This window comes from Pseudochaenichthys georgianus, chromosome 4 (genome assembly GCF_902827115.2).
Source record: "Pseudochaenichthys georgianus chromosome 4, fPseGeo1.2, whole genome shotgun sequence".
Lineage (NCBI taxonomy): Eukaryota > Metazoa > Chordata > Actinopteri > Perciformes > Channichthyidae > Pseudochaenichthys > Pseudochaenichthys georgianus.
Window position 1 is genome coordinate 35,162,874 of NC_047506.1, and position 24,946 is coordinate 35,187,819.

The window sequence follows — 24,946 nt, forward strand, 5'->3', positions numbered from 1 at the left end:
TGTTTCGGTTCATTGCTCCAAGAGTTTCTATCACAAAGAAGTACATTAACACCAATCACATCATTAAAAAGGCAGCGCTAAGACTGCTCCTTTTTCACTTTTATGAAGCAATCTTGTTACAGATGGGCATCTGTTTAATGCCCGTTATATAGTGACGCCTGTTGGCGCTTTGGTGAACTGCATGCTGACACAGGCTTACACTTTGATGTACTATATGCGCAGACGCTGGAGGGTACATGTGATGGAGTTGTGAGTTACTAAAATAAAGCTGCAGACTGAAACAAATCCCTCATCTACTAAAGAGTTCAGACGGTCAAACTAAGAAGGAACGTACTCAGAGACACAAACGCCTCCAACATCATTGGCTGTGAGTCTGTGCCCATGCCGCATTGCCTCAGTTGATTCAACTAGCAACTGCCGTGGCATCATTTGGATAATCTGCTGCAATGTTACCAGAGTTGCATTCATTTTCCCGCCAATATCTTGTATTTATGATGGGAGAGTGGCACCACTGCGCAAAGTCTTCTTCAGCACATCCCAAAGATCCTCAATGGAGCTCAGGTCTGGACTCTGTGGTGGCCAATCCATGAGTGTAAAGGATGTCTCCTGTTCCCCGAAGCACTCATTCACTATGTGAGCCCGATAAATCCTGGCATTGTCAACGATTGAATATGCCCGCTGCCAATCAGGGAAGAAAAAACTCCATTGATGGAAAGACAGGAGAGGTTCTCAATACTCTAATTTCCCCTCCTCAACTCCTATCCTCGACTCCTATCCTCGAGACTTAGTCCCGCCTACAGGAGAGTGAAAGACTGAGGAGGGGAACCGAGGAGAGAGTGAGGGGAAGCAGCAGGCGGTTAGAGAAATGAGAACTCCTCTCCTCTGAGCGGTCATTTTAAAGAGACGTCCATTAATGATGACAGGAGGCACAGCAGCCCTCTGTCTGATGGACAGATGTTTTCATGACGACTTATATATTTACTTTTAATTCATTCACAGTGCGGTATAATGAGACAATAACAGGCTACAGATGCGGACATATACACACATTTATATAATATATACCATTTCAGAATCAAACAAGTATGAGAGCACTCTCATAATAACACAATCAGAGACTGGATATATCCCCCCCCCCCCTCTCTCTGGTAGCTGAAATGGGGGAATTGAAATTACGGGCCAACAGTTGTATTTACAAGTATTAAAAGTAAGCATAGGACACCAAACCAACTGAGACCCGTCTGTCCGCCGCATCTATAGGCACTGTACCACACACACACACACCCCCCCCCCACACACACACAGCTCCTAAAGCATAATAAGGCTACAGCTGTTGTGTATTTTATTATGTGAAGCACTAAATGGTCTTAGAAAAATATCGACTCTTTGTTAGTAGATATCTACTAAACTACAGCATACAAATACAGAGAGTAATGTAGGCCTGCTATACTGAGTGATACATATTTTACACACTGCTCTGCTTCTGCACGGACCTCACAGCTCACATCGCCTCGCGATGAAAGCAGTTTCTAAAATAATATCCAGGGGACGCATGCAGAGCTGTCATTGGCTGAGATAAGTCCGGCCGTGCGTAACGCCTCCACCGTTTCCGGAAATGCATCCGCGAAGGACATGGAGGAGGACCCATCAGTGTCTCCTCGATCATAGCTCCTCTAGAGAGCCTCCTCAATGCTCGGTCCACGATGTGCATTTAGAAATTAGATGTCCTTCAACATGGCACGCTGAAATCCATTTCCGGGTCACTACCGGAGGAGTCGAGGAGGGGAAATTAGAGTATTGAGAAACCTCTCTGGCCATTCAGTAACCTTATTCGTTGGGAACATAACGTTGCTGAGCCTAGACCTGACCAACTGCAGCAACCCCAGATCATAACACTGCCCCCCAGGCTTGTACGGTAAGCACTAGGCATGATGGGTGCACCACTTCATCCGCCTCTCTGCTTACCCTGATGCGCCCATCTATGCATATAGAGGCCACTAAAGTGGGAACATTTGTAAAATCTTCACAAAGTGCCTTCATATTGATGTACGAAATGTTGAACAAGCTCTCCATCTTGTTCTGGATGAAGTGTGTAAATGTGCTGCTCTGCTTTGTGTGCCTGCAGGTGTTGGAGCGGTTGCAGCAGAGAGGGTTCTGGATCACAGGGTCATGTGGCGGTGGAGTGGACTCATCCCAGTTTAGTGAATACATTCTACGGAGGGAGGGCCAAGGCAGCCGACACCCCCCCAACCTCATACAAATAAAACATGAACTCACAGACTGAGTAAGAAACTCCAGCAACTGTTTATCACAGCAAGAGCCGATTCACTTCAGCATGACAGAGAAAAAAACACTATATTGGAATATTTACCGCTGCACTGAAAACAGGCTGTATGGGTGACTGAGATTCAAGTCTTTTTTGATACTACTTAGCACATGAATTAGACGGTAGTATTATTACAGTATAAAATAGATTCATCGGTGCAGGGGAACAGTGGGAAAGGTGACATAGCATTAGCATTTATATTGAAATGAAATGGAGGCTAGCACTGTAGATTATATATTTGATCAATGTATATGTCATTTTATATTGTGATATAGTATATTTCCAGGGAATCAAATTGAAAAAACATTGATAGATAACAATGAGAGGCTCATGACTGTTTTTGTTTTATTCATCAAATAAATACCTGAAAATCAGGGCACTTCATCACATTGATGCAAAAAACATGTACATTCGTCCTGCTATAGAACAGTCCTGCTCAGAGATTTAGACATCGCCCACATTTTCCCCAGCAGTTGTTAAAGATAGACCTATCAAGTTATAAACATTTGGAAAAATAGAAAGTACAGTATGTATATTAACTGTGATTTTGACCAAACCTATTCATATTGTCCATGGTCTCAGACCACATGCTAAACACACATGCACTTTCATATCATGCTTATGTTTACAGCATGATGCAAAAATACACTCTTTGGAAATGACTGGTGGCTACAGCTCATCAAATTAGTGCATGTTTTTTTTAGGGCTTACAACGCATTAAAGAGGCCCGCTTATTTTTCCGGTTCCCTGCCGAAACGCCTAGATTTGACTCGTTTATTTCCGTATTATAATGACATCACTAAGATACTCCCGCCTCTATTGGCTAGTGCTCTAACACAGTGCTTCTCAAAGTGTGGTCCGCGGACCACTGGTGGTCCGTAAGCGCCCCCTAGTGGTGAGTATATAGGTGAAATTTCACATTTGAAATTAATTAATTGACGTTTTCCGCACTCGTGCGAATAATTCCGCAATGGAGCAAGCTTAAGTTTAACGTTCAATTGCATCATATAGCCCAGCGCAACACCTTCATCACACATGTTGCCACTTCTTTGTACCAGTTTCAGGCGATTTGTAATCTGTTCTAGAAAAACGATGTGTTTTTGGATATTTGTGGAGTTAGGTGATCCGCGAGTGTTTTTTTATTGGTTAAGTGGTCCTTGGTATGAAAAAGTTTGAGAAACACTGCTCTAACACACTGTACATGGTAAGCTAAAGGGCTGGATGTTTTCGAAACATCTCTAAGTGGTTGACCAATCACAAGAGAGCTGGCCAGTTAACCAATCAGAGCAGGCTGGGCTCTGGTTTCAGACAGAGGGTGAAAAGAGGTGCTGCAGCACAGGCAGTATGAGAAAAATAAAGCGCTTTTTGAACGTTGAAGCATCGAAACATGTCACATTAGAGGAACAAAATACAAATATGAACCTAAAAATAGAAGAATTTTTTTATGTTTATGTAAGAATGTTAAAGGTGGCTCGAGATACACTTTGTGTTATATTCCATGGAATGCTCTTAACATCCCGATAGCAATGAATATCTTAAATGCTTTGACAAAAAAATCCATAAAAACATTTCATCTGTGGAAGCCATGGCGCAGTAAAAAGCACGACCAATCATTTTAGCCGGGCCGGCTAAAATAACTGGATGGCCTACCTGCCTGTCAGCCTTCCATCTGTGCACAAACTTATCTCGTGCCCTCATTGGTCATGTGCACGTTCGTTTGTGTTGGAGGAGGGGCTCTGTAAGGAAGTGGCAGATCTTTCCCGGCTGTGTATTTTCAAATTCTAGCGCACTCGAGCTGGTTTCTCCAAAATTACCTACCCCACCTTTAAGATACCTTTTTTCTAGTATATTGTGACTTAAAAAGTCTGACAGATTAATACTCATATTGGATTTTTCTGAAACTGTTCACCAAGGAGAAGATTATCATATCAATAATTTGTTTAATGTCAAAGATGTACATACTATCCTGCTGATAGGGCTTTTCATTTAGGAAGATAACACAATTACAAAGTTTAAAGGATCTGTTGCTGTTCAGACTTGGATCACAGGTCTACAAATACAGTCTTAACCATTTCATAGCCAAGGCTATTTGTTATTATGCACTGTATATGTTGTATAGGTACTGCATATGTTCAAGGCAACTGTGTATAAATCATGAGGTAGAGCCTTGCATGTACCGTTGCATTATGGTGTACTACTTGCAGAGACCATCATGTACTTTATCATAAAGCAAATCCAAAGTGTTTGCATTTGGTAAAGTACACTTTTAGAGCACAACAGATTTATTTTATTTGTGACTTCCTGTAATATTTTTTATAATAAAATAATAGCAGAAGAATAATATACACAGAAAGGATTTGACTGTTTTTCAACCCAAAATGGCACATTTTTACAAATTCTAATTGGAAACGATGGTCTTTAGGAACAGAAACCCAGGCCAGCATTGTTAATATATATCATGTTTTCTCTGTTTTGCATAATTCTTGTGAGAACATTTTATGATGAATAAACTGGAAGTCATATCTGAAGCGCTTTGCAGTCTGCTTTGTTCTTTTGGCCAGGAGTTAAGAGAAGACGGATATCAATATTGCGTCTTGTTTTTCAGGTTAGACAAAAGCAAAAACACATATACCATGTTAATAGCAAAATCTAGAAAATATGGAGGTTGCATTTTCAAACTTTGAATAGAGACAAGCGAGCCATTTCAATTTCAAAAATATACATGTTATAGGAAATATATAACAGGAGACTGTCTAACTCATGTGTAACTCCTACATCGTTTTTTTCTTACTATTGTGGAGCTCCTCTAACTCAAAACAACCGATGATGATACAGATAACAGGATGTGATGAATTCAAAAAAATGTTTAATGGTCAAACAATACATGAAAAACAAAAAATTCAACTGAGAATACTTCTACTTTTTCAACACTGTTCATAGAACACTTAACAGTAGTGTTTCCTAGAAGCTCTTGTCTTATTAACTCATCTTTTTAAATCATACTCATAGATTAATTAACAACAAAAGCAAATAAGTGCCGAAGAGAGAAGCTGCTTTCCAACACTCCAGCACTACGTTCTGAACAACGTATTACAAAATAAATAGATAACAAACAGAAATATATTAATCCAGGTGCAAACAAACTAACTAAAGACTTACTGTGGATAATAATGAAAGCAATTCAATTATCACCTGTAGCAAATCAGAGCATGGCTTTGTACAGGGTGAGAGAATGGCGGAGGAAGCGATCCTGCTCCATACACAGCAGCAGGTCCCTCAGCATGACCCGGGACACTCTCTGTGCACACTGCCTGGGCAGCACAGGCACCTGCCACACACACACGTAGAAATATGAGAGGGTTTTTCAGATATATTTGTATACAAATAACGATAGTCTTCATTATCATAAAGTAGCCCTGCACAGTGAAGCTACTGTTATTATGGCCAGGGTTTGACACATTTTCATGTGCTGTGTTATATAGGCTTGTGTTTGGTCTGCAAAGGCTACAATCCCAAAGTTCACTCCAAAGGGAGTTTCTCTCCGCCCCCTGCCTGAAACACCTCAATTGGACTCCTTCGTTTGATTCCATAACATATTGAAGTCACTATGTAACACTTGCACTTCTATTGGCTAGCGCTCCAACACATTGTACTTGATAGGATACGGGCGGGACATCTCCAAGTGGTTAACCAATCAGAGCAGACTGGGCTCTGGTTTCAGACAGAGGGTGAAAATAGGTGCTGCAGCACAGGCGGTATGAGAAACATAAAGAGCTCTTTGAGACATGTCACAGGAGAGGCTCAACATACAAACATGAGCCATGAGTTGATCCAAATGAATGACCTTTTCAACATAAATGATCTGAGTTAATGCCATTCTAAAATGATGAATAAATAAAACATTGTTCTTTCCCACTGTGAAAAGTGAAAGTTATATTACAATTTATGTTTTACTAAGGCTGTACCAAAAAGCTGACATTCTAATCAGATGAATTACTTTATCGTAAATGAAGATTTTGTTCTGGCTGTGATTAGCATTTGTATTGAGGATTATTACATGTGAGGGTGATGTCATAACATTTGACAAAATACATTGAAATCCTCATTTGAAAGCCTTAACCAAAATTAAAATGTTAAAATAAGTGACATTTTGTACAGCCCTGTATCAGTAGCCCAATAACACGTTCCACCGGTTCTCCACCCGAGCTCATGAGTGAAGAGTATCTGAGAGAATAGAGCTTCCTCTCCACTCACAGGAGCATCCCTCCTCCACCGCCCCTGCATCAGTGTGAGCTGAGGTAAAGCCGTTGCAGAGGTAGAGGAAGCCCTGCGGCGGTGAGAGGCGGCAGGCAGCCGGTTCCGCTGGGTAATGGAGTTCAAAGGCAGCAGGAAGCATGTGCAGCTAACAGAGCGTCCTCGTCTCTAAACCTACAGCAAGCAGGGCTCAACTTAAACGCACAGAGGTAAAGACTCAATGAGCTAAACTCACAGTCTCACTGATGCTGACTGTGGAGAGCTGCGGGCTTCCTGTGTGTCTGCCTGGACTCTATAGCACCTCGTTCCATCATCTTCTTCTTCGATATATCATTTGGCAAGTCTTCTGTTGGTCTTCATTCATTAGAATTCCACATCTAAACTGGTTAAGCTACGTAAGTGTTGGAGGTTGTCTTAGTGCATCAGACAAGCAGTCAGTGCCTCTGCACCAGGAACAGCAAATGTGTTGTCTCTGTGTCCACTTAACATCAATTCAGACATGACACAATTCCATCAGATTAATGATAAAAACATAGAGGACATTATTCAACTTCTGAAATCCTCCTCCTGCTGCCTTGATATTATTCCAACAGGATTTTTCAAAGATGTTTTGCCTTGCATGGCCTCAGAACTACTTCATATAGTAAACAAATCTCTTCACTCAGGTATTTTTCCACAGGCCCTGAAAACTGCAGTCATTAAACCGCTCTTAAAAAAGAATAATCTAGATGCTTCAGTAATGAACAATTACAGGCCCATATCAAACCTCCCATTTCTAGGTAAAATCATTGAAAAAGTTGTTTTTCAACAGTTGAGTAATTTCTTGCATTTAAATAGTTGTTTCGATGTGTTCCAGTCAGGCTTTCGTCCAAACCACAGCACTGAGACTGCTCTTGTAAAGGTCTTTAATGACATCCACTTAAACACAGACAGTGGCAGAACTTCAGTGTTAGTATTATTAGATCTCAGTGCTGCGTTTGACACTGTTGACCACAGCATATTACTAGACCGACTGGAAAACTGGGATGGGACTTTCGGAAACAGTTCTAAATTGGTTTGAATCCTACTTAAAGGATAGAAACAACTTTGTTTCTATAGGTAAATACACATCTGAGTTGACAAATATGACATGTGGGGTTCCTCAAGGCTCCATCTTGGGGCCTCTTCTCTTTAACATCTACATGCTACCACTGGCTCAGATAATGAAGAACAACAAAATAAGTTACCATAGCTATGCAGATGACACACCAATTTACGTAACAATTTCACCAGGAGACTATGCTCCAATTCAAACACTGAGTAAGTGCATTGAACAAATCAATGACTGGATATGTCAGAACTTTCTCCAATTAAACAAAGATAAAACTGAGGTAATGGTTTTTGGAGCCAAGGCAGAACGTTTAAAAGTTAGCGCTGAGCTTCAGTCTGCAATGTTCAAACCAACAGATAAAGCCAAAAATCTAGGTGTAGTCATAGACTCTGACCTGAGTTTCAACAGTCACATTAAAACAGTTACTAAATTAGCCTACTATCACCTAAAGAATATATCTAGGATTAAAAGACTAATGTCACAGCGGGATTTGGAAAAACTTGTCCATGCCTTTATCTTCAGTAGACTCGACTAAAAAATCTATTAGAAAGCTGCAGCTGATTCAGAACGCCGCTGCTCGAGTCCTCACTAACAGTAAGAAAGTGGATCACATCACTCCAGTTCTGAAGTCTTTACACTGGCTTCCTGTGTGTCAAAGAATAGATTTCAAAATATTGCTGCTGGTTTATAAAGCACTGAATGGTTTAGGCCCAAAATACATTACTGACCTCCTGCTAAATTATGAACCATCCAGATCTCTCAGGTCTTCAGGGACTGGTCAGCTTTCTGTCCCCAGAGTCAGAACTAAACATGGTAAAGCAGCATTCAGTTATTATGCTCCAAATATCTGGAACAAACTCCCAGAAACCTGCAGGTCCGCTGCAACTCTGACTACTTTTAAATCCAGGCTGAAGACTTTTCTTTTTGTCGCTGCTTTTAATTGAACTATTCATATCTTAAACTGCACTGTAACTTTTATCCATGTATTTTTCCTTTTAATGTTTATTTTAATGCTTAATGTCTTTCATTTTTTGTAAAGTACTTTGAATTGCCTTGCGTTGAAAAGTGCTATATAAATAAACTTGCCTTGCCTTAGTGTAAGAAACATGAGCAGCTTGGAAAAGGGGTGTTATAGTCCATCATTACACGGCTTAGTAAAACAACTCAATTCTGATTGGTCAATTTGGAAATTCAGCGGTCTGTTCTTTCTTAATAGCAGAACGCTGCTCAGGTTGTCTGATCAAGGGACTGTGTGCAGTCATATCAATCCAAAGGAGTAAGTCCGGTCAATCTTATGTCAGCTTTGGCCAATAAAACATTAATTGTCCTCTATCTGAGAACACTGTGGAATGCTTTTTGAATAATCACTTTTATATTTGTGGAGAGAAACTTTGGATTTAGGAGCCCTAAACTGTCCCCAGTAAAGAAAGAGAGAAAGAACAAGTAAACTGCTCAAGAGAAGTAAAGAGGAGGACGTCAAAGAAATCAGCAGAAGGTAGACAGGAAGTAAACACTAAAGGGGACAGCAGAAGAAGACAGACAGGAGCTAAACACCAACAGGAACACAGAGTAGAGGTTTCTCAATTCTTAAATGTTCCCTCCTCGACTCCTATCCTCGACTCCTATCCTCAAGACTTGGTCCCGCCCACAGGAGATGCGAGCGGAGGAACCGAGGAGGGGAAGCAGCAGGTGGTTAGAGAAATGAGAACTCCTCTCTTCTGAGCGGTCATTTTAAAGAGACGTCCATTAATGATGACAGGAGGCACATCAGCCCTCTGTCTGATGGACAGATGTGTTCATGACGACTTATATATTTACTTTTAATTCATTCACAGTGCGGTATAATGAGACAATAACAGGCTACAGATGCGGGGACACACACACATATTTATATATATATATATACCATTTCAGAATCAAACAAGTATGAGAGCACTCTCATAATAACGTAACACAATCAGAGACTGGATATATCCCCCCCCTCTCTCTGGTAGCTGAAATGGGGAATTTAAATTACAGGCCAAAAGTTGTATTTACAAGTATTAAAAGTAAGCATAGGACACCAAACCAACTGAGACCCGTCTGTCCGCCACATCTACACACTGTACAACACACACCAACACACTGTACCACACACACCTACACACTGTACCACACACACCTACTGCTCCTAAAGCATAATCAGGCTACAGCCGTTGTGTATTTTATTATGTGAAGCACTAAATGGTCTTAGAAAAATATTGACTCTTTAGTTTAGTAGATAACTACAAACAAAGCAAATAAAGAGAGTAGGCCTGTTATACTGAGTGATATATATATTGTACACACTGCTCTGCTTTCTGCACGGACCTCACAGCTGTTCTCACTGTAAACATCGCATCGCGATGAAAGCCGTTTCTAAAATAATATCCAGGGGATGCATACAGAGCTGTCAACCTCTCTGTGAAGGTCAGGTTTAATGCAGGATGCTGCTTTGTTGCTTCTGTACTCTGTGCTCTTTCATTCCAGTAAAACCATCAGAAACCAGTAGAAACCACTATTTGACAAATAAACAAAACAATTGACAAAACTTTGAACTATGAAATATATTAAACTTTGGTGAGCTTCAGCGGGGTAATGCCATATAGGAGATCCCTCACAAATACCCAGGGGTTAAATTGGGCTGGGGCTGTCCGGGGCTAAGCCTGGCACATAGGACGATGCTCTGACGTCATCACCCTCACACATTTGTCATATCTTTACAAAAAACGATATATATGTTAAGACTTTTCTCGTTCTTAATATAGACTATATTTAGGGTCGATATGTGTTGACCTTACTTTAAAATAGCAGATCTCTGTGACCGGATATAGTTTGGCTTAGACCTCGGCCCCAGGAGGACGCATACAGTAAAACAGTGAAACAACAGTTTCATGTTGTCGTTGCTGTGGACCTTCTTAATACCTTGGAAAATGCCGTTTAATACTTTTTAATAGCCTTAATTTTCGCTAAATTGATTTATCAACTTTTAATACTTTTTAAGACCCCGCGGACACCCTACTTTAAGACGACTGCATCTATTATGAGCAAAAACAAATATTGTTAATGCTCAACTCATGTTCAGTAACCCAAAACAGGTACTGATACCGCATTTATTAGGAAGGAGGATGTTTTTATGAACGACAAACTTAAATATTATCTCCCTTTTTTTCTATTAGATGCGCAACTTGTAATCACCGCTGCTTTGAGTTCCTCTTTTGACCAGACATTTTGTTTTTCTTCACTCATAACAAACCATTTCCTCCACATTTCTCATGTCAATGAACTTCCTGCACCAGCTGTTTCACATTAAAAGCCTTACAGCAGTTCAAATGACACGAGTCATTAGAAAATGTGTTTGTAGGCTTTTAATGTGAAATTAGAGTCTCATCGCAGTCCTCGATGTATTTTTCAGCCCAAAGACCTACCTGGCCCTCAGTGAGCTCCAGGGGCCTCTTCCTGCGGGGTCCGATGGCAGCCAGAGCCGTGAGGTTGGCCTCTCTCTGCTGAACCTGAGCCTGTTCCATCTGCTGCATCTGAAGAGAGTAGAGACACGGGATTATATAGTATAATATTTAGACATGTATAATAATTGTTGGGGCTATTCAGCTGGCACATAGACTGTGTGGTCGAATCTCACGAAACACATACACACCTCTTTGGCTCTTTGCTTGAGCAGCAGAAGCTGTGGGTCTTCAGTGTGAGAGCGACTCTGGGATCACAGACATATTGAGTTAGTAATACTGAAACAAATAGAATGTGGTGTGATCTAAAATAACATTGACATTTTAACAAAAAAGACCATTTTAAATCCTTCAAATGGTTAGCTTTATAGTATACTCATCTTGGTTGTGTAGATTAAATTACTTTTGTCGAATAAAAAAAAGTAAATGTCGTATAAGTAAAAAAGGGGCAGGCTTCTTTCTGGCCCAGCTTACTCTGGCCAATCGCAGCAGCCTCTCTCTCTCCTCGTCATCCTTCCTCTTCTTCTTCAAACTCTCCACTTCCTCCAGGAAGCGAAGCTGGGAGCGCACATCGCTAACTTTGCTATGCCAACAGTCCTCCTGCACACACAATTTATGATTACTAATGATGATCAACACTGTTCAACAACATGAGTGCCATTATGCACAGAAAGAATACTCAGCAAAACAAGAAATATGACAAATAGCTGCATTGACAATGAGCCATATAAATGACATCAATGACATTATATAATGTGAAAAGGATGTGTAAAAGCTAGCACAAATCTTTGTAGTAACAAGAAACCAACCAAACTGCTGTATGACACGTATAATAATAATAATAATAATAGTAGTAATACACATCATTTGGAGGCGCCTTTCAAGGCACCCAAGCTCGCCTGTCAATGAATAAAATAAATGCTCTAACAGCAAATCAGCAAATTATAAAATACAGACAGGGAAGACATCAAAGTAGACAATAAATTCAAAAGCAGATCAGTATGGACCAGCGGTCGGCAACCCTAGGCACGCGCGCCACCATTGGCACGCAGCACCGTAACCAGTGGCACACTAGGAATAAGTGTGCAAAATATTAAAATTGTATTTTCGGACCCTGAACGAGACCGCCGCCAGAGCACGTCTCCCCGTTACCTGCAGAAGGAAGCCATGCACACAACGCAGCGCAGAAGGATAACTTCTAGGCCCCGCTCTCTTTAACTCCAGTTGACTTTCTGCTGCTTTCCTCCGTGGTGAAACCATCAGGGGTGTAGTGCTGCCGGCACTTCACTAATTGCAGTACCCATAAGGAGCTGTACAAATAATGCAGTTTTTGCGTGGCTGTGTCTTAAGTTGAAAGCCCAGTGGCGATCTGCTCATTTCTCATCAAAATAACATGCTACACAGGGGCGGACTGGCCATCTGTGAGTTCTGGAGAATCACAGAATGGACATTATTATTATGCCTTTTAAACAAATTATTTAAATGTGTTTAAACGGCATCATGTAAGTTGCGCTGACAGGTGAAAGAGGTCCACACACTGCTTCTCCGCAGCAAGGCTCCCCCGTTGACAGTTCACGATCGTCTTTTTTTTTTTTTTTTTTAAATGGCACTTCATATCAAAAAGGTTCTGACCCCTGGTATGGAGGGACATGACAGTAGTGAAATGAGCTAACCAGATCTTTAATGTAAATGCTAATCTGAACAGTTGAGTTTTGACTGACCACACACACACACACACACACACACACACACACACACACACACACACACACACACACACACACACACACCACACACACACACACACACACACACACACACACACACACACACACACACACACACACACACACACACACACACACACACACACACACACACACACACACACACACACACACACACACACACACACACACACACACACACACACACACACACACACACACACACACACACACACACACACACACACACACACACACACACACACACACACACACACACACACACACACACACACACACACACACACACACACACACACACACACACACACACCTTCAGGGCTGCCTTGCGGTGGTCTGCCATCACGGTGAGCTTCTCCAGCAGCCCCCGCAGAAACTCCAGTGTGGCATGAGACACCAGAGCCCCCACCTCCGGACCCACCTCCGTCAGCCCCAGACCCTGACCTGACACCGCAAACAACAAGAGGCAGAGACACATCATAGCAGGGGGGTGACCATCATTCAGCCCACAGGATGGATTTCCAAAGTGTGAAAATGACAGAGAAGACATTAACTGCATTTTTCACATTTTTTTCATGTATTTTGTATGTACACATTTTAAACATTTACAAGACAGGGGGATAACTTAACGTTCTTCCCTAATAGTTCCCACTTTAGTTTGTTTGGTGGTGTGTCAGTTCAGGGTTTGCTACACAGATGTAGAAAGGGATGTACAATAACTTGCTTTGATTCTAAGGGAACATTTGTATTGTTCAGTTCTAGATAATGTGTTTAGATACACTGTGATCTGTAAGTTTGAATGCATATGTGAAGTCATTGAAATTGCACTCATTTTCTTAAGACATGTCAGGTTGTTCATATTGTTTTGTAAAAGATAGTTAATTAAATGTGAACATTTGCAGAAAGTACATCTTAGTACAAATTTGGCCCCTGAACTAAAAAGAGTTTGACACCCCCAGCATTATAGCTAAACTTGTAAGGAAAATTGTTAAAAACACAACATGTTAGCTTAAACAACAATATTTAGTGTTAAAAATTGTTAATGGTACTTGGCGTGGCTTCAATGAATACGTGAAATCTAATTCTAAATGTCGCCTGGCACCATTTTCATACTCATATGTTTAGGCCTGTGTTGGTTGGTTTCTTTGTGTGTGAGAGAATCTGCTATTTGTTGATGTCATGCTGTCTGCATGTAGCTGTTCAACTACAGTATGGAAGAAGAGGACCAAGGCCCCCCTGTTTCCTTCCAGGGGTCAGTCTGACATTGTGGAGGATTCTAAGAACTCCAGCCAAAAGCCGCCATTTCTTCAGAGGAGCTTCAGGTCCTTCATCGTCTGCAAGACACTTCCATTTCCCCCCCATGAACTGTGGGGTTCCTTTGGGAGTTTTTCCTTGTCCGATCTGAGGGTCTCAGGACAGAGGGTGTTTTATTCGTATTCTGTGGTATCTGCTGCAGTGTGCCGGGGAGCAGGCAGAGGGCAGCAGCCTCAACAAACTGATCCCCAGGGCCAGGGATGTTAGGGGGGTTCTTTTTACTTTCATATTTTAGGTCAGGGGTGCCCAACCTTTTTTGAACCGAGAGCTACTTTTAAAGTTGCCAGTCTGCCGAGATCTACCAGTCCAAATAGAGAGGCGTAGCCATTACTGACAGCCTACCAGGTAAATACACACTTCTACTTGTATAAAACTGACCTTTGTACGATGAATACTTCATAAAATACTGCAGATCCTTTATCTTACCTCTTTCTAATCTACACTAGTGTTGCACGGTGTACCGATACTTGAAAGGTACCGCGATACCCTGCCATTAAAAACGGTACGATTCCTCCGTTTCATTAGTATCGGTACTTTAAGAATGACGGGGGAAAGTACTCCCGTGAAAAAACGCCGTTTAATAAGAGCCGTGTGTGTTCAGCGCTCTGCTTCCACTCCCTGCACTGCAGACGTGCCTGCTGTCCCGCTCCTCTCAAGCACGTTCTAAGTCCCTCCCCTCTCTCTTGCACGCGGCCACGCGCTAGCTGCCAGAGCATGTGAGAAAACGAGAAGCATGGCTGCAAGTGGGAGTGCAACTGCCGCTGCGCCTCGGCTTGTTGACAAAAAAGACGCCAGAAGTCTGTGAACGGGCCGTTCAGGTGTTCAGAGCAGAGCTTCCTGTCGGAGCAGCAGAGCGTGATGTGCACTGAAAAGTTTTTCTGTCGCAATATTATCGTTGAGCAAACTTAACTAGCAAACTAGCATCACTATCTGCTAAGGTTAGCTTTAGCCTTCGTTTTCTATTAGTTTTTTTCATAGGCTATAAACGGAGGTGGTATAAGTAGCCTATATATCTTGTACTTGAGTAAAAGTAGAAGTACCCAGGTCTTGTACTTGAGTTAAAGTAGAAGTACCAGAATGTAGGAACAATCCTGCAATCAAAATGTTCCTCAAATAAAAGTACAAAAGTATTATCATCAAAATATAGTTAAAGTAGCGACAGTAAAAGTAGAAGTGCTCAGGTCTTGTACTAGAAGCACCAGAGTGTAGGAATACTCTGTTACAGTAAAAGTACTGCATTCAAAATGTTCCTCAAGTAAAAGTATTAAAGTAACGACAGTAAAAGTAGTCATTGTGCAGCTTGGTCCATTTCAGAATAATATATATGATATGTTTTATAATGATTGATCATGAAAGTGTTCTCAAAGCTGGTAAATGTGCAGCTAGTTTGAATGACTTTGTAGACTGCAGGGTAGCTGGTGAAGGTGCAGCTAGTCTGAAGTACTTTGTAGACTGCAGGGTAGCTGGTGGATTTACTCCAGGTGGAACTAAAGTCTGATTTAACACTTGATTATATTTCACATCATTCATCCAGATCTGTGAAGTAACTAAAGGGATTAAATACATGTAGTGGAGGAAAAGTACACCATTATTTCTGAACTGTAGTGGATTAGAAGTACAAAGTAGCAAAAGAAACATTGAAATACTTAAATAAAGTACAAGTATCTCAAAATTGTACCCAAGTAGTACTTGAGTTTATGAACTTAGTTACTTTACACCAGTGGCTATAAAGATAGAAAGACTAAGCCTTGCACAGAGGCATGAAAATACATTTTCAAAATGCTCAACAGTGCTGCCAAAATGTTAAACTCACTGCTACACAATTAAAATGAATGCTTTTATTTATTTATATTAGATGTGACTCTTTGGCGTTTCTGTTCTTAGTAACACTGCTGCTTTAGTTGTTCTGACTGCTAAAATCATCTGTTATTCCTAATTTTAAAGCCGATATTCCATGTTTCCCTTTTTTTAAGAAAAGTATCGAAAAAGAATCGGAATCGCAATTCTTGACTTGGTATCGGTATCGAAACCAAAATGTTGGTATCGTGACAACACTAATCTACACACATACAAGTATTTAACTGAAGCTACACAACAGTGTTGTTGATACAGAGTTGGAGTTTATTAACACGTCACATACTACAGTGGGTAATGTTTTCAAGACACATTGAACAGTGCTGCCACATATGACACAGGGAAAAAAGAAAATACGAATAATGAATAAGTTCAAACAAACTAAAACTTACAGCTGATTAATAACGGTATCCAACTTGAGTTTTTATTATATCAAAAACCTGTTGAAATGCTTCTGTTATTTTTACTGTCCCCCAAAAGCGCGTTGGCAGCCTCCAGGAATGCTTCTTTCACAACTTCGCCGTCTTTGAAAGACTTCATGTGTTTCGCAAGAACGTGACTGACATGATAAGATGCTCCGGTAGCAGCCTTGCTCTTGTTGTTGGGCCTGGTGAAAATGGACTGATGTGCATTTAGCTGTCCTTTCAGGCCCCTCCCCTTTTGGAGCGTAGAGCAGAATTAGGAGGGAATTCCGCCTCGTAGCGTTTGTGCACGGTTTTGAAATGCCGTTCCTAAATTACCCTTCTTCGATAAAGCCACGCTCGCATTGCAGATGGACTTTGAATTGGAATAAATACTAAAATAATAATCCTCCCACACGGAGTTAAAATTATATATGTTTTGTTTCTGCCATAATTGCGGTCTTGTGTGTGTGCGGACTGTCACTCCTAGCGAAATAGTGCCTACTGCCCACCAGCCACGCCCCCACACATGGGGTCACGCCAGCCAATCACAAAGCTTTGATGCGTTCAAGTGCATTATTCTGGCACAGGAAGATTATGTTATAGGACATTAACCAGTTTAGCCCTGAGCCTGTTTTTCAGGTTTCAGGCTCGAAAATGACATTCCCAGAACAAATAACCATATCTTCCCTTCTAAAAAGGGTTAAATTAATAATCTTTTTTCTCAAAGTAATGATAAACCTGTGAGTTGGATGTAGAAAAGTCAGAATCAATATAGATGTTTTTTATTTTAAAGAAAATTCAGATTGAACATGGTAAAAAAACTGTAAATTATAGAGTCCGTCCAAAAAATATTTTGTACTTATAGTGAAAACTAACCTTGGATGATGGGTTAGTAGACTAAAAGCTTTAGAAATCCAAAGTACAACATATAATAAGTACCCTGTATCAAGATTGATGCAAAACAAGTGATATTTGACCTTTTTAGACAGATTTACAGGCCGTTGTGTCCTTGGGCAAGACGCTTCACCCGAATTTGCTCCTGTGGGTATTGTCCACAGTAGATGACCATTACATGTATGTGTAATGTGTATTTGTAAAGTGCTTTGAGAGTCATTGATAAAGCGCTATAATAAATATAAGGATTATTATTTAGCAACAAAACCCTCTTCTGGGGCCATTTGGGTGGATTTTCCATATCTCTGGCCCCCCTTCTTCGATTTTGACATGTGACATCTCTTTCTGACCGTTAGAGCCAATAGAATCGAAGGGGAATCGTCCCGCACACACTCATGTTAAAAAAAAAGATGGCGTCTGACATCTCAAAACTGAAAAGCAGATTTATTGCTCATGGATTATCAGAAATCATTCAAAGTGACACAGACATATTGGATTAACTTCAGCATCGTTGTAATGCCATTGAAGACCACTTTTGACCAGACTACCACACAGGTGAGCAATTTTGCCGTTTTTAGCTAACTAGCTCCATATGTTTTGATGTGTGTTCTTGTCATTATCTCCGAGAATTCATATAATTGAGTGATAATGAGGGTCCCCATCGATTCTGTGTCCCCTCACGATGGGTTGGATGTGCAGCAAAGATAAATAATAAGGTTTTGTGAGTGAATTTCGGTGCAGTCATCAGTTAGCATTTTTCGCTCGTTGCTAATTCAGAGGCTCAGCGTTAGTATTGTGGGGTTTTTTTTGAATTTTTTTTTTTTAAATGATCAGTTAGATGAGTTTACATGGATATAAAACATTCATAGTTTATTAAATGAACATGCCCTCAGACACTGTTTTCTGCAAGATATTGCAGGCGGCCCCCGGAACCGGGGTCTCTCTGGCTTAACAGGTTAAAGATAAAACAGAATATTGTTGTTCTATTTTTAGACACATCTCACGATCGACTGGGAATCTTCCCGCGATCGACTGGTAATAATAAATAATAATAAAAGTGCAATAAATAACGGTTATATATTTTATTATTACTTCATTAGAGAATGGAGCAACTGTCACAAAATCAATTTCCACCGGGATAATAAAAGCACTGATGCCCCTGGGGGGCGCAGAGGCATGACAGGAGGGGCGGGGCGCGAGAGACCAGGAGGAAAATTGTTATTTAAAAAATTTAAAAAAATCATAATTTGAAAATAATATGATATAGTACAGTACAATTATGTCTGGGTCTCTGTTTCATTCAAGCTCGGCTCTGTGTGTGTTTGGAATGAGCCATTTTGTGTGTGTGTGTGTGAGCAAGAGAGAGAGCGCACCGGTACCGGAGATCGTTGTTGTTAGCGTCTGGTGCTAGCGAGCTACGCTAACGGATATAAGGAGCTTTTTGAACAACAAAGTGGAGGAGAGTCCTCTCCTGTCAGACTGAGAGGCTCAGTGAGCTAAAGGACACTGTGTTTAGATAGTTAACTTTAGTTATCTCAGTGCCAGTGGGTCTCAAACGGTTTGGTCACGATTAATGTAAACAATTATTTCCGAGGCAGACGTTTATATGATCATTATAGTTATAAAAAATAAGAGATGAAATGAAAAACAGGTATGAAATACTATCTGACAGTAAAAAAAGAATAAAGTTTAAAAGGGTGATTTGTAAAATATCCATAAAGAAAAAGTTAATCTGTTAACAGTTCTGTTTCATATGGGTGTTGAGAGATGTATCATTAGATCTCTTCATTTTGCTCTCAAAGTGCACCAGATTGATGCTTTTAACTTCAATATTTAAAAAAGAATCTTCCCTGGGGAACATGCCCCTGGACCCCCCTATGTGAGGTCCACACACCAATTTTAATTGACCCCTGCTTACACTTACTATATGCCGTGAGCTGATTATCGAGCCTTCATTGTAACAGTCGCAGGTACACTGTGTATTTACAATCCAATCCATTTTATTTATATAGCACATTTAAAAACAACAGAGTTGAACAAAGTGCTGTACATCAACAACTGTATAAAACATAGCATAAATACATAAAAACAGACAGGACATGAAACAAATGTAATACACGAGACAATGAAACCAGATCAGAAGCCACCGACTGAAAAACTCTCTTATGACGTAAAAACAATACAAAACACTAGTAAGGTAAAAAATAAAAAAATAAAAACCACATTTAACAGCAGAAGTGTCACCTGGTCTGTACAGTAAAAGCCAGGGAAAATAAGTGGATTTTAAACGAGATTTAAAGACAGGCAGAGTTGGAGCAAGTCTAACCTGGAGGGGTAATTCGTTCCATAACTTTGGAGCTGCAACAGCAAAGGCTCTATCTCCCCGCTGCTTTAGCCTCGATGTTGGGACTACCAGAAGGAGTCTGTCAGGCGACCTCAGTGACCATGTGGGTGTGTATGGTTTTAAAAGATCTGCCAGGTAAGGTGGGGCTAAAGCGTTCAGGGCCTTGTATGCGAACAGCAACATTTTAAACTGTATTCTAAAATGGACTGGTAGCCAGTGTAAAGAGGCCAGTACAGGCGTAATATGTTCACGCCTGCCTGTCCTTGTAAGGAGGCGTGCAGCAGCATTCTGGACCAGCTGTAGGCGTGACAGGGAAGCCTTGGTCACTCCAATATAAAGAGCATTGCAGTAATCCAGTTTAGTGGATATAAAACAATGTATTACTTTCTCAAAGTCACTAAAAGAAAGGAAAGGCTTGACCTTTGCTAAAAGTCTTAGCTGAAAGAAGCTGGATTTTACCACAGAGTTAATCTGTTTGTCTAGTTTAAAATCACGATCAATCCGTACACCCAGGTTTGTGACAATGGGTTTCACATATGGGACAAGAGAATCCAGCACAGGTGGGGCATTGGGCCACCACTGGGTCCAAATATTATGACCCGTGTCTTTTTTTCATTGAATTTTAAAAAGTTCAAGGCCATCCAGGCTCTGATGTCCCGCAGACAGTCAGACAGACGTTGCTGAGGGTTTGGGTCATTTATTTTCAGGGTCATGTAGATTTGCGAGTCATCTGCATAACCATATGACACCATATTTCTTAATGATAGCGCCCAGGGGGAGCAGGTACAGGGAAAATAAAATCGGCCCAAGAATGGAGCCTTGGGGTACCCCGTATGGGAGAGGAGCAGAGGAGGAAGTAAATTCATTAAGATTTACATTAAAACTTCTTTCAGACAGATACGACTTAAACCAGTCTAGAGCAGTACCACTGATTCCCACAAAATGTTGCAGGCGAGAAATGAGAATACTGTGATCTACAGTGTCAAATGCAGCTGTCAGGTCTAAAAGTATAAGAACAGCACTGTTCCCAGAGTCAGTAGCTAAAAACAGGTCATTAAAAACTTTTAAAAGAGCAGATTCAGTGCTGTGGAGGGGTTTAAACCCAGACTGGAATACCTCAAGAATGCCATGCACATTTAAGAAGGACTGCAACTGCTTCAGTACCACTTTTTCTAAAATGTTGGACATAAAAGGAAGTTTAGAGATAGGTCGAAAATTGTCAAAAACAGAGGTGTCCAGGTTTGGTTTTTTAATCAAAGGCTGGACCACAGCATGTTTTAGGCACTTTGGTACTTTTCCTGTAGTCAGGCTGCTGTTAATTATATTAAGAACGTTAAGTCCAACAATGTCCCAGATTTCTTTGAAAAATCGCGCAGGGACAACATCGCTGGGAGAACCTGAGGGTTTCAATTGAGCAACAATTTCTATTAGAGCAGGAAGTGACACAAGCTCAAACTGATCCATAGCAGCTGAGCAAGTGTCCATGACAGATGGATCATGGGAAGGAAGTGAGATGTTTGCTCTGATGACGGCGACCTTATCAATAAAAAACTGAAGAAACGCCTCACAGGTTTCAGTGGAGGTTACCAAGTTGATGGATTGTGGGACATTTAGTATACAGTTTATAGTGCTAAAAGAACACGGGGTTTATGACAGTTATTACGTATAACATCTGAAAAATACTGCGTTTTTTCCGCTTTAACAACTTTCTGATAGCTACGCCAGGAGCCCTTTAAGATATCATAAGACACATGCAGCCTGTCTTTTTTCCATTTGCGTTCAGCCCTTCTGCACTCCTGTCTGGCAGTACGAGTGGACTCATTTAACCATGGTTCAGACTTAACTTTAGGGCAAACAGCTTTTAGTGGAGCAATAGAATCAAGGATGTCTTGACAAGAGGAGTTAAAGAAAGAAAGTAACTCCTCTGTATCACCAGTAATAGGATATGCTCTGTCATCCACAGCATTTTTGAAGGCAGCAGAAAACTGAACAGCGGTGGAGGGTTTAAGCATGCGACGAAAATGAGCAGACTGTGGACACTGTTTACCAACAACACAAGGGATAGTGACGTCAAATAGAACAGGCATGTGATCGGAGAAGATTGGGTCGCATATCTCAACATTACATATTGATAGACCATAAGACAGGACAAGATCAAGAGTAGAGAATTTAAAAAAAAAAAATGTATATATAAAATATTTTTTTTATTTTATTTAATGTTACAAAACAAAAATGACCATGCTCACGTCTTAAAGTCATCCTGAGGACTTAGTTTTGGTTTAAATTACACAACATCATGTATGTGTTGCTTCTTTTAGGCTTGTTTTCATAGACCTGGTTGCTTATTTCTCTGAAATCTGGCAACAGAGTGGGCGCAGTGTCTAATAGTAGCAGTAAGCTAACGAGAGGCTAAGTTCAGCTGGTGACTCGGGAGTCGGGACAGAGAAAATGTCAGGAGTTTGGAAGTATTATGAAATTGAAAGCGAAGGCAGTGTAACAGCCAGATGCAATGTTTGCAAGGCAGAGGTGGTGGAAAGAACAGAGCTACGTTCAACACGACCAATCTAATACACTACTTGAGAAACAAACACCAACAACAACACGACGAGTACACAGCGGCCACTCAGGTAACGGCACTGAAGCAACCGACACTTTCAGAGACTTTTCAAAGGAAAGAGAAACTGCCCCTGAACAGTGAAAAGGCCAAAAAACTAACAGCCAAGATAGCTGAATTCATCGCGTTGGATGACCAGCCGTTATCGGTTACCTTTTTTTTCTCTTAATGCATTGTATAAAGATCGGAAAAAATCGGTATCGGCAGATTGTCAAAATCAAATGATCGGAGTCGGATCGGGAGCAAAAAAAGGTGATCGGGACATCCCTAAATCAAGAGTATGCCCGTGTTCGTGCGTGGGGCCAGAAATCGATTGAACAAGATTAAAGGCATCAATAAGATTTAAAAAGTCTCGAGCAAACGGTTTGTTAGGACAGCAAACATGTATGTTTAAATCCCCCAAGATAAGAACCCGGTCATATGTATGCATAATGCTGGTCAGGAAATCGGAAAAATCGTTAATAAAGTCCTTGTTGTACTTTGGGGGACGGTAAATCACTGCACACAGGACCGGATCAGTGCGGCCCAACTCAAAATGAGTTCAGTTCAAAACTAGAGAACGAGGCCGGCAACTGTTTACAATAAAAGTTTGACTCATAAACAATCGATATTCCTCCTCCTCGACCAGTTATCCTCGGGGAATTCAGGTAGCTACAGCCTGACGGTAACAGTTCAGAGAAGGCGCCAAGTTTCCGTCACGCAAAGGAAATCCAATCCACGGGAGATGAAGAAGTCGTTAAGAATAAAAGTTTTATTTGCTATCGACCTAGCATTAACCAGTGCCATCTTGGTGGGAGCCGGAGCAATAGCCCGCACGGTGGGCCCGATCCAGCGGCCGCAGGTTCCAGAGGATTCACTCCACGTCTGCCTAGACGGGGAATGACAGCGGCGGGGGGGGGGGTGGGTTTCCTTCAGCAGAGCCGACGACAGGTACCAGCCAAGGGTCGATAGGATCCATAAACGCCGAGAAAAAACGAGTCGTTGAACCGCCTTCCATTTTCAGTCCGAGGGACGAGGATAGCGCCAACCAAGCTTTCAGCTTCACTAGCTGGCCTCCGCGGATGCCTCCGCGGATGCCTCCGCGGATGCCTCCGCGGATGCCCCCGCGGATGCCCCCGCGGGATGCCCCGGCGCCTGCGGCGCTTCACACGAGGAGTTGAGGCGGAGCCCGGTATAAGTGAGCAGGTATCCCAGACAGGAACGGGGGACAGAACGTTTTTTGATCACAACGATCAACTCCCACAGGTTTCTTGGCAGAGAGGCGAATATCCAGGAGTGTTTGACGATCATACGCCAGTAGAGAGCGTACAGTATCAGTGATAAGTGACAAACAGTATAAACATAAACCAGGTTGCGAGCGACAGACGGCAAGCCACATACACTGGCGCCATCTTGGAACTCTGCCAAAAACAGGGGATTGTTGCATGTAGAAATTTCCACTGTAGCGACCGGCACATTAATGGGAAAACCTAAATGTTTGAGCACCCTCTATGAAACGTCAAGCTACCCCACAGCACCCCCAAAAAATAATCTCTGGCGCTGCCACAGAGCCTGCAACCCCCGTTTGAAGAAATGTGCAGTGCAAAGCCGGCTCATTGCAGCCACTAATGCTGTGATAAGACACACTTTTTTGCTAAATATCAACATTTTCTTTGCAAAGTGGCTAAGTATTATAACTTATTGTTCTAGCAAAGGGATTGCACAATTGTATTATGTATTTATTTGTTTGACCACACAGACTTATGGAGCATTGTTTTATTATCACTGTTCTAGCAAACTTATTTTTTTTTTTTTCACGTTCATATTGATGTATTTTAATAAATGCTAACTTGGCCCATTACGTGACTATTTGTGTTGGGGGGGGCATGACAGAAAAAGTTTGAGAACCACTGCTCTAATGTTAAATGAATGTTTGGGTAGTCTGAGCTCAAGTACCTGTGCGCAAGATGCGGCTGAGCAGTGGTGGGGGGGACAGGAAGGGCTGGTCCTGGCAGGACTGCACCACGGAGCCCACCACTGAGATCAAGATCTGAGCGTTCTCCTCCCGCAGGTTCACTCCCGCCATGGAGGGCCACGTCATTGATGTCATCATCTTCTCTGGGACGCACAGGAACAGACGCACGTGCACACAGACACATTAGATTAAGGGAAATGGCCAATTTTAAATCCTTTACATCAAGATGTATCAACTAGGTGTATTACTTGTAAGATCCTGAGCTGTCCTTGAAAGCAACTTGGGTGGGACGATCCTGAATGACGGGCTGCTTCAGTGTAAATGTTCCTGAAAAGACAGCCGTAACAAATTCATGTGGAAGGTAGCATTTTAGTCTGTGTTCAAGCTGGTTGACTATCAACTTGACTTTGCTTCTTTTTAGGAAACAAACACTCATTTCAGAAATGTGTAGTTTGGTCAATTCCGTGACTGCTTGCCACTTTGAAGGGTACATATCCTCTCCACTTGGTTGTCTATATTTGGATAATGAAATCTCATCAGGGGGCTTTTGCAATCTACACCTGGTATCATTACTATCTTGGTATCATGATTTGGACAGAATAGGGATTCAATCTCAATATGCAAATGGAATAACACTAGCTGAGTCTAGCTGAGATGATTGTGGGAAG

General features: G+C 41.5%; 1 protein-coding gene across 1 annotated transcript; it reads right to left on the bottom strand.

Annotated features, from left to right (window-relative positions):
* Positions 1-5,204: 5,204 nt before the first annotated feature.
* On the bottom strand, positions 5,205-24,551 carry LOC117445019 (transcription initiation factor TFIID subunit 4B-like). The gene is made up of 7 exons (XM_071203010.1): positions 24,527-24,551; positions 24,260-24,421; positions 13,214-13,344; positions 11,627-11,752; positions 11,344-11,400; positions 11,117-11,224; positions 5,205-5,654 (listed from the first exon to the last, which is right to left on the bottom strand). Exons 2-7 carry the CDS (start codon positions 24,414-24,416, stop codon positions 5,529-5,531), a joined length of 705 nt encoding a protein of 234 aa, XP_071059111.1. The 5' UTR covers positions 24,417-24,421; positions 24,527-24,551; the 3' UTR covers positions 5,205-5,528.
* Between the last annotated feature and the right edge of the window lie 395 nt (positions 24,552-24,946).

What these genes read in the sequence shown, in the direction of transcription:
- LOC117445019 (XM_071203010.1), bottom strand. Translation starts at nt 24,416, where the DNA reads ATGATGACATCAATGACGTGGCCCTCCATGGCGGGAGTGAACCTGCGG. An exon ending in ACCGCAAGGCAGCCCTGAAG is followed by an intron (nt 11,753 to 13,213) that starts GTGTGTGTGTGT and finishes TTGTGTGTGCAG; the next exon opens with GAGGACTGTTGGCATAGCAA. An exon ending in TGGAGCTCACTGAGGGCCAG is followed by an intron (nt 5,655 to 11,116) that starts GTAGGTCTTTGG and finishes TGTGTGTGGCAG; the next exon opens with GTGCCTGTGCTGCCCAGGCA.